Below are 10,221 nucleotides of genomic sequence, written 5' to 3' on the forward strand. Positions count from 1 at the left end.
GCAGGGCTGTTCCAAAGGGAGGGAGTATATCAACAGAGTTTGTAAAATTTTCAAATCAAAGCTAAATGGTGGAAGTATCATTAAAACAAGTAATACTTTATCAGTCCCTGTTATTCAATAGACAGCAGGTATGGTTGACGGGATCAGATGGAACTTGAGAACTTGGATAGAGAGATAAGAAAACTAATGGTAATGCAGCATGCTTTAAAACCAAAAAGTGATATTGATTGCCTGCATTTGTCAAGCTAAAGGGGGTAGGAGTCCTCTGAATGACTATATTAAGGAAACTTAAGAATCCTGAAGTCGATCAAATAAAGTTCTTGAAAGCAACAAGGGTAAAGGCTGAATATAGAAAAGAAACTAATGAAAACTGATTTGTTAATTGAAAGAACAAGCCAATACACAGTCGATATTTGAAGGATATAGAAGGAAAAGCTAATAAAAAAAACCACAAACACAGGATTAAAAAAACAGAAGGCTTTATTTTAGTGGCTCAGGAAGCTTTGCCAACTATTTGCTTGAAGGCAAAAATTTAATATGTAACAAACACTAAATGTGGCTTTTGTAGTGAAAAGGATGAAACCACTGACCATTTGATCAGTAGCTGCAGTGAAGTGTCAGAAACTGACTACAAGCAGCATCATGATGGAGTTGCCAGAATTATTCATTGGAAACTTTGCCAGAGGTTCGGATTTGAATGTGCTAAAAAATACTGGGATCATCAAGTAGAGGTTTTGGAAAATAAGCAGATTCAGATCTTATGGGATGCTATGCATCTTGTTTATAACATGCCTGACATAACTTATTGAAAAGAAGAACATCTGATACATTGAGGTTGCTAAAATCAAAATTGAATGCTTATGAAAAAAGAAATCCATTGTTATGACCTACAATGATTGGAGCTCTTGGTGTACCTAAAGGACTTCTTCAATATCTGGAAATATAGAATGTATCTGGACTGAGCACCCTAATTTTACAAAAAAAAAAAACCCCACCCTGCTTGGAACTACCTATATTTTAAGATGCTACCTTAATAATTCTATAATTAAGTTTCCACTGGCCCTTTGGCTGTGAATATAACTGTAGATTACCCATACATAATACCTATGCCAGAACCTTGGGAAGGATTCTAAAAGGGCCTAATCCAGTATAAATATCCGGCTGACTGTGCAATGAACATAATAATAATACTTTATTGGAATATTAAGCTTTATTGGATGTTTAACAATTGTGAATTTGTGTCTTCCTGTAGAAAAGAAAATCATCTAAAATAATTTACCACACAAAGAAGATATTTACCTTAAAATTTCTTTTATACAGCATCAGCAACACTCCTGTACAACTCTTGTATATCCCAGTAATTTTATATAAGACTATAACTCAACAGTTCCACTTTTAACATGTTAAAACACACACTTTTATTTCAGTGTTTTCAGAATAATCAGATTATCATAATTCCTTTGGTTTGTTTAACAGAAATTTAACAAACTGTGCTAGGACTTCATCGTTAAAACCTTTCACGTCATTATTTTCTATTGATTCATACAAGGGCTTACTTTCAGTGCCCCAACAAATGTTCCTTCTTGAATTATTTTGGTCAGCCTCAACAGTTAAAGCCAATGTGTTTAGCTGGTAACAAAAAAAAGCCAAGTATCTTCCTTCGAAAATCACAGCCTGGGATACAAAGGGTCGAGTCACATCGTCCTCACTCCAGAATCCTGAGAAAGAAGAAAAGTCATTTAACATAAATATTTCTCTACCAACGTAAAATGAATTTTCAAAAGCATTGCAAATTAGGATCTCTGGCATATTGGATTGGATGGCTAAAAGTGTTTTAAGCTAACAGGGACATGACTGAGGAATACATGTACAATTTCTCAAAGTAGCTGCACCTTCCCTTTGGATCACACAGATGCTGCCACCTGCAGGCGCCAATAAAAAATGTATTTAACAAGATGCAGGCAGATCCTATGATAGAGTTTTCTGAATTTGCAGTGATCAAAATAAGCCATTCTGCAGTGCAAGGTGATCACACAGTACAAAGTATTGTTGCTTCAAAGAGAAACTCCCTCAAAAATAGAAACCAGTTTCCGAATTGATAGAATTACACATTCAAGATATATTCCTGATTTCACAAAAAACCCATTATGTGTTAAAGATCAGCATAATTTATTTCTACAACACATAGGACCATGCTCAGGAATTCTTTTACAGATGTCCAAATGCACAGATTAAAGTGTATAGTGACATAATTTTCTAAATGTTCAATTTGTAAATGAATTTAGCATTTTCTGGGATAACTGTAAGGATTTGAATTGCCTTCAATAGATGGCATAAATCAATAAAAGAGTACAGGTATGTTTATGTTTAATTACTGACACGGATGGACAAAATGATTCCATTAAAAAACAACTATTTTGAGTTTGAAACTGATTGTTCTCACCTTAGTGGGAGTGTCCCAATTCTGCTTTGAACATTCTGGTATAAGAAGAATGTAACAAGCTTGAAGCATTTTCAATATAGTCAGAAGACAATCAGCTAACTTCCAATAAAGCTAGAACATGAGATTTTGGGATGGGAGTGGGAAAAATCTCAAGCTCAAACCAGGATATATCAGACTTCAACTGCTCTGACATTTGATAATTTTTAAAAACTTTTTAATTACCTTGATACATTGCTTGTGCTCCAGTCCACGCAAAGAGACTTGCAATTGCATTGGCTCGATATGGAACGTCAATCTGATCAGTGAGATTCAATTTTATCAGTCTTTCTCTTTTCACCCTGTCAGGAAGCAAATGAAATTGGGTGTGCCCATAGCAGCATGGATCTGATATTTGAGAACCTAAACCCAAAAGAGATTATTTTAGATAATTTTCTATTCAAGGTCAGAAAATCATAGACACAAGTTGATAGCAGTTCCACATTTTGGTATATACTTCAATTTCATACACATGTACTTAAATTTATCTTCCAAAAACCATATTAACAAGCTCACAAATGTTAAATCAAAAAGATATATAGAAAGATACAACTACACCTTTGCTCTGTCATCCATTAGCAGAGATGGCTAAATTGGCTGATTTAACTAAAGAAAAGTACAGAACCAACTTTGTTTCTATTTGGAAACTGCTTCTGGACTTTGTGCTTGTGTGGGGAAAAAAAGGAAACTTTGATTGTTCGTTTTGCTGATTAAATAGATTTGTTCTTATAGAAATGGCTAGTATATAGTATCATGCAAAAATAAAAAGTTGATGCTGTAGAGGTACAACTCGACTTACAACAAACAGTTTGTTTAGTGATCAAAGTTACAACGGCACTGAAAAAAAGTGACTTATGACCGTTTTCACACATATAACCATTGCAGCATTCTCACAGTCATGTGATCAAAATTCAGATGGTTGGCAACTGACTCATTTTACTCATTTATTTGTGATGGTTGCAATGTCCTGGGGTCATGTATCATCTTTTGTGTCCTTCTGACAGCAAAGTCAATGCCTTATTCTACTGTGCCAAAAGAAGTTCTAAATCAATGCAGTTTTTTCCTTTTCCCGTTTAATCTTCCCCCTTTTTCTCAACTACTTTGCCATTATTTTCATTTTTCTTTGTATTTTATATTTTTATAAAGTAATAAAAAATTTGATTACAAAAAAAGAAAGATACAATAACACAATAGTCTTACCTATAAATATTTTGTTCTCATATTGTCGTTTGAACAATGGAAGTTTATCAGGTAAATGCTGGATAACAGGAATATCTCCAGGGCCCAGGTAATCAAGAGGCTCAAACTTAAAAGAAAGAAAATCAGTTCAGTAAAAGAAAATGATTTACAATTTTTTTTCTTTCACCATAAAGAAAACATTTAAATAATGCATTCTGTCATCTCTTATTTGCCATTTTAACATTAAGTATTAATATCTGTTGGACTACAGAAAGGTAGAAAGAGACAGAATTCCCTTTACTAATTACATAGAATTATGATACTTGTTGAACCATAAGAACGGCTGAGTGCCAAAGAATTAAGGCCTTTGAACTATGGTGCTAGAGAAGACTCCTGCGAGTCCCTTGGACTGCAAGGCGATCAAACTCGTCAGTCCTAGAGGAGATCAACCCTGACTGATCTTTAGAAGGCCAGATCCTGAAGATGAAACTCAAATACCTTGGCCACCTAATGAGAAGGAAGGACTCACTGGAGAAGAACCTGGGAAAGATTGAGGGCAAAAGAAGAAGGGGACTGCAGAGAATGAGGTGGCTGGATGGAATCACTGAAGCAGTAGGTGTGAGCTTAAATGGACTCCAGAGGATGGTAGAGGACAGGAAGGCCTGGAGGAATGTTATCCATGGGGTCGTGATGGGTCAGACATGACTTCGCAACTAACAACAACAATACTTGTAGCCATGTAGTACTCTTAAAATATACTGGAATTAAAAATTCATAATTCCCAATGTTATCATCTTGGCTGAAATTCCAGGAGTTCCCAGCATATCAGCAGGGTAGCCACTGGAGAAAAACTAATGAGAAAGAAAAAAAAAAATCATGATGCGTGCACCAGGTCAACAGAAGAAAGTGAGCCCATAAAAAACATGTATAATGTTCTCTGCCCCTCATGGCTCAGGTTCTCCTTTCTGTGATATATGACCTTAACTTTACCCACAATGAATTACGAAATACCTAATTCAACTTTGTTTCTGCCATTTGGATTACAATGGCATTCTACCCTCTCCTGATCAAGACTGCTGAGGTTTGCTGAGAGACACCAACATCACTGCTGCTTCCCATCTCTCCCCCACCCCACCTTTTGAAATTGCCATTCTCATGAACTCTAAAAGCTACAAAATGGGAAAGACCTGAACAACGCTGGCCTCATCCACCCTTTTTCCCATTAGACCTTAGGTTGGAATATAAAAGATAGCAAGGAATCAGGAATGCCTATATCCATCCCCCCTTTTTTCTGCACTGGTCAGCTGTTTGGCCTTTATTCAAGCTGTGACAGTACCTCTGTGGGACTAGAAGTGCAGCTGCCCTTAGCCTGTTTCCTGCCCCAAAGCACAAAGCGACACTTTCTGCTCAACCTAAGGGATCGTGTATGGTGCTTGGCCAAGACAGGGAAGCTGTTGTCTTCCTATTAGACACTTTGTATGGGAGGAAGGACGAGAAGGTGTCACAACAAATGATCTAGAATTTGAGATCCCACTATAAACTAAAATTCAAAATAGCAAAGAGACCTAACAATAAAGATGAACTCTGAAGATATCATAAAGAGCAATATGCCTTCATATAATGTGGCTGCATTATGCACTATATACTAAACCTGGAATAAATGACAACAATGAGTATCATGAGTACAATAAGTATTTCTGGAAATTTTTTAAAGAAGGCATTTTTGGTCCAAAAATCCTCCCCTACAAGGAAAACTACTCAGTACATGCCTCTGTAAGTTTCACTATGCTGACTATGTATTTTTACTTATACGTGTGATTGCATCTTTAATGAAATGTTGAGTGTTAATATGTTCACATACTGTAGTATCATTTATGTCATTTATTTTGCGGATGTGGAAATGACGCATAATGGAAGTTTAAATCAAACAATAAAAATAAATGGTTCAGAAAAAGATAGGAAATATTCCAATTTGCATCTACCTGGACATAAAATATCCCTTGACAAACCATTTTTGATTGCAATATGATTTACATTTCTTCTACAGCCCATAAATAAACCAGTCTTAAGATGCCCTTAACTACTCTGGTGTTAAAAAAAAAGCATTTTCCCTTATTCTGGCACCATTCAAAGACTAAAATATTTAACATCTGTTAGGTTTTGACTAGAAGTCATGTGACTAAAATGTTATGAGAGGTAACAGAAGGACAAGGATTAGTAATGGCAACAGCAAGTTTTATTGTAATAAGGCTTTCTGCCAATTTAAGGCTGGGAAGGTGGTGCTCAAACTCAGCCCAAGAAAACTGGCAGTGTGATTACCAGCCTTAAGACGGGACCACTCACTTTACTTCCTTCTTTCCACACTTACATAGCAATTGATGAGTAATTACAGGGCCAGGATTTCTATTCTTATATATTCTAAACATCTGTCTCCACTTCAGTTTTATTCAGGAGATTTCAGCTATCAGCAGTTTATGGAAATTCTACTGTATTTTTACTGCTTCCTAATTTTACTCAAATACTTTTTGCAAAACTGTTAAATGGCAAAATTGATCAGCTGTAGTGGAGCAGAGGAAAGCAAAGAGATAAATCTTCTGCAATCACCAATATCAACAATTTAACTAATAACTGTTGCTTAAACAAAAATATTTGTACCTCTGAAAGTTGTTTTCTTAAACGAATCTGACAGCGTGGCTTATCATCAATCTGAAATCTGAATGGGTCAATCCTGCCTCGCCGATGTCCTCGGGGAACCACTGTCTCCCCACGCAACCAGTAGAAATGTACATCTGGCTGAAAGTCTGAAATAGTAAGACTGTGTCTAATCAGGATGTTGCCATAGATAATAAAGAGACAGATGACGTAGTGCATATATTATTTGAATGCCAATTGTGTAATAAAGGGATCAATATTTTGGACCACACATTAGACAAATGGCCTATTGGGATCTTTAGATTAAAATACCATATTTCATATGCATGCATACAATTCAGACCTCTATTTGAACAAAACAGCACAAAACGGAACAAAACAGGAACTGCCAATGCGGATCTGATCAGTGTAAACTGTAGCACACTGACGCAGAAATATGATTTGCATTTTCTTTTCCTTATGTCTTTCCGTCTACTTTCTAACATATGGTCTTTTCCCCCCCGTTTACAGGTGTTTTATTGTTCTAAAGACTTCAAGTGACTCTTACTGTGCAACAGAATTAGCTGGTTCATTTTGGGAAAGTTCGCATTACATAATATTTCTGTTTTGTTTTTAAAAGAAATGTGTGGCAGCTATTATACAGGCCTCATCATTATTATTTTCAGAATTATAAAGGAATGTTATTAATGGAATAGGCTAGTTAGGATTTCATTTGTCTGGAGCAGTCCTGGTGCATAGTGGCAGATGTGTGCGAAGGAATCAGAGAGGGCAGTTACCCCAGGTGGCACCATTCTATTACTATACTATACTATACTATACTATACTATTACTATACTATACTATTACTAACTATACACTAATATTATACTAATATTCTATTCTATTCTATTCTATTCTATTCTATTCTATTCTATTCTATTCTATTCTATTCTATTCTATTCTATTCTATTTTCTGAATGATTTCCTTGAAAAAAGTTACTAAATGATCATGGTAATCAGAACAACAATGGAAAGATGGATGGCAAGCATCAAAAGAATATAAGATGCTTGAATAAGTCTGTGTTTCCACCAGGTCTTGAGGCAGACTAACATGTGGTCTTATATAGTCTATATTTTATATCCTGTGGTGGATTGTCATCAATCACTACCATGAACAGTAAACGCTTCAGCCCATTCGCTCAGAATGAAAGATGCCCGCGGTTCTTATAGAGACATTTTTCACTGTTCTTTAAACAAGGACGAAGAGAGAGAAAGAGACACACACACCTACGACCGAAGAGGAACCCAGCGCTGGGTTGAGACAAGCCAGGTGGGCTGCAAGCTTTGGCACCAGTTGGGTGATGAAAGGCGCTGGTCCCTGGTCGCTGCTGCGGAAGAGTTTGGGGCGCTTCTTGCGCTGGTAATAATACTCCTGAAGGAGCACTTCGCATACAAGGGAGCGGAGCTCAGCCAAATCCAAACCGTCTTTCTGGTCTTCTTGGCTGACTGACACCGAAGCGGGCAGCCCTGGCACAAAGACGGTCTTCGTGAAATGTTGGTACCAGCGGTCTGCATTTAAGGCCCACGTCTGCGGGTAGACCACGTACTTGCGGCGCAGCCGTTTCCCGTAGATCGCCAATTTCTCCTCCACCGTAGGCGCGTTGTGAATACTTTTATAGTATTCCTCCCGGCGCCGGAGTTTGGCTATTTTACTCTTGGCGGTAAGGGAAGCCACCACGGGCGGATAAAGAGAAGCGGCGGGGTCGTCAGAAGGCGCCGCGGAGGCCTCGCTGTGAATGAACTGCCCCCATCGAGCCCCTGGCAGCCATCGCCAACTTCTGAAAACCGCCATCTTGCCGCCGGCGCAAAACCGGAAACGGGGAAAAACCCGCTTCCGCCACCGCCGGGGGGGGGAATCACGATTGGCCACTGGAGCTCACGTGACCCACTTCTCTCTCGGTGGCCGCCCTCTGTAGGAAAGAAGACTCTGGTGGCGTATTGCTGCGCATGCGCGGTATCACCTGACAGCCTTGCCGCGTCCTCTCTTGAATTGCAACGCGGGGAGAGAACGGAAGAGTCGAGGGATGGGGCGCTCATATCTAAGGAAGCCCAAAGGGCTTTTTAATTATTTTTATATTTTTATGTCGCATCTTTCTTCATAGAGCTACAGGGAGATTACTGGTGTGATCCATGTCTCCTTATTTTTGGGGAGTTGGCAACTGGACTTCCTTGTGTTTTCTTTCTTCGAAGACATTTCGCTTCTCATCCAAGAAACATCTTCAAAGAAAATCCAGAAAGCCCAGCTGCCTCTTGAAAAAGCACCTTCGGGACAACCATGACCTGGATGCCTGAGAATCTCCATAGACATTCAGTGATGAATTGCAACGCGAGGACAGAACGCAAGAGGCTAATAGCGTAGGAGCGCAACATCAGTGATGCTGATGATAGTTATTTCTTTTTATAGCTACATTGGCTGACCTACCAGTTAGGTATCAGGTACTGAAAAAACAATTAGTAAAACAAGAAGTGACAGGAGACTGGCGGGAATGGGGCATTCGTGCCACAGCTCACAATACCCAAATGGAGTGGAGGTATTTCCTGCAATGAAATGAAGCCGTAATCATTTGTGCTAGCTCAAGTCAGGAATCACAGTTTTGATGTGTTCAAAGTGGAAAAAAGAAAAGACAAAAGCAGGGCTAGGCTCGATGGAGGCTGAGACCATGTCTACCTTCCCCTAAAAAAATTATACTCATGGGGGTGGAGTACTCATGCTGGAGTCAACTGCTTCTAGAAGTTCCAAACAAAGGAAGGGTGAAAATATACTTTCTAGTTCCTCTCTAAGTGCAACTTGCTTTTTAAAATATAATATTGTCTCCCAGTTCAATCTAGAAATCTTACAACAAAAACTTGTAATATTACAATATATTAAACTATTAAAGCAAATCAAAACAATAAAGACAAGTGACTTCAAAAGCATCCATGTACCCACTTTCTAGTCACATTCAAAAGTGTTCAATTTAACTATAGATATTAGAGACCTTCAAAACAGTGAACTTAATTTGACACCTGTTGAGTTTTTAACCTTTGGATTTAAGAAATTTTAAACAGCCTAAAGAATTTAAAATAATATACAGTTGGCGAAAAGCAAAAGAAAAAAAAGGGATATTGTTTTAAACAAGTTGTAAAGTGATTGGTAGATCAGATAAATGTGGAATATTGGGTATTTTTGCTGTAAAATTTGAAAAGCAAATATATAAACAGTATTCTCATGGGAAATTAGTGAAACAGAATTAAATCTATATTAGCAAATGTGGATTGATGAAGGCTGCAAATAAAAACCACAGGAAATTAAAGGACCAGGCTAAGCCACCTATTACTTTTTCTATCTTAAAAGAGATTTTTGAAATAGGAACTGAAATATTAATAACTAACTCAAAACTGAGATTACCAAAATGTGAATACAAAAGACTAATAAAATGGTTCTGGATGGAATGGCTACAAGAAATTCTGGACAATTCCTCTTTGAGATTTACAAAGTGAAGTGTGAAAAGAATGATGTAATGGTCAGGATTGTGCAAGAAGGAATATAATGTTGGACTATTTGACCATGAATAAACTGTTTGTTTCATATTTGACTTTTTGCAGAACTAGGATAAAAAAGATGATTTCTGGATTGTGTCTAGGTAAAAGACTGGGAAGAAGAGTTTTTTTTTTATTTGTAACTGTAAAATAGAGTGAAAAGTTAGAATATTAGTTTAGGTTTGGTGTGATGAATGTTGGAAACCTCTTCTTTATTATTGTCCTTGTTGCCTTTTTCTTTTCTACTTTTGATCTTCTGAACTTTTTCTTTTTTCTCCTGGTTTAGTTTTTACTATTGTAGAAAGTTAGCACCCACCCCTCTCCTAGAAGAATGAAATATTCTAGGAAATATT

General features: G+C 37.4%; 1 protein-coding gene across 1 annotated transcript; it reads right to left on the minus strand.

Moving 5' to 3' along the window:
- Positions 1-462: 462 nt before the first annotated feature.
- MRPS30 (mitochondrial ribosomal protein S30) lies at positions 463-8,146 on the minus strand. Its single transcript, XM_070935905.1, has 5 exons — positions 7,577-8,146; positions 6,314-6,459; positions 3,680-3,785; positions 2,666-2,842; positions 463-1,718 (listed from the first exon to the last, which is right to left on the minus strand). Exons 1-5 carry the CDS (start codon positions 8,139-8,141, stop codon positions 1,450-1,452), a joined length of 1,263 nt encoding a protein of 420 aa, XP_070792006.1. The 5' UTR covers positions 8,142-8,146; the 3' UTR covers positions 463-1,449.
- Between the last annotated feature and the right edge of the window lie 2,075 nt (positions 8,147-10,221).

This window comes from Pituophis catenifer, unplaced genomic scaffold (genome assembly GCF_029215685.1).
Source record: "Pituophis catenifer annectens isolate HBS135680 unplaced genomic scaffold, rPitCat1.0.hap2 SCAF_2, whole genome shotgun sequence".
Lineage (NCBI taxonomy): Eukaryota > Metazoa > Chordata > Lepidosauria > Squamata > Colubridae > Pituophis > Pituophis catenifer.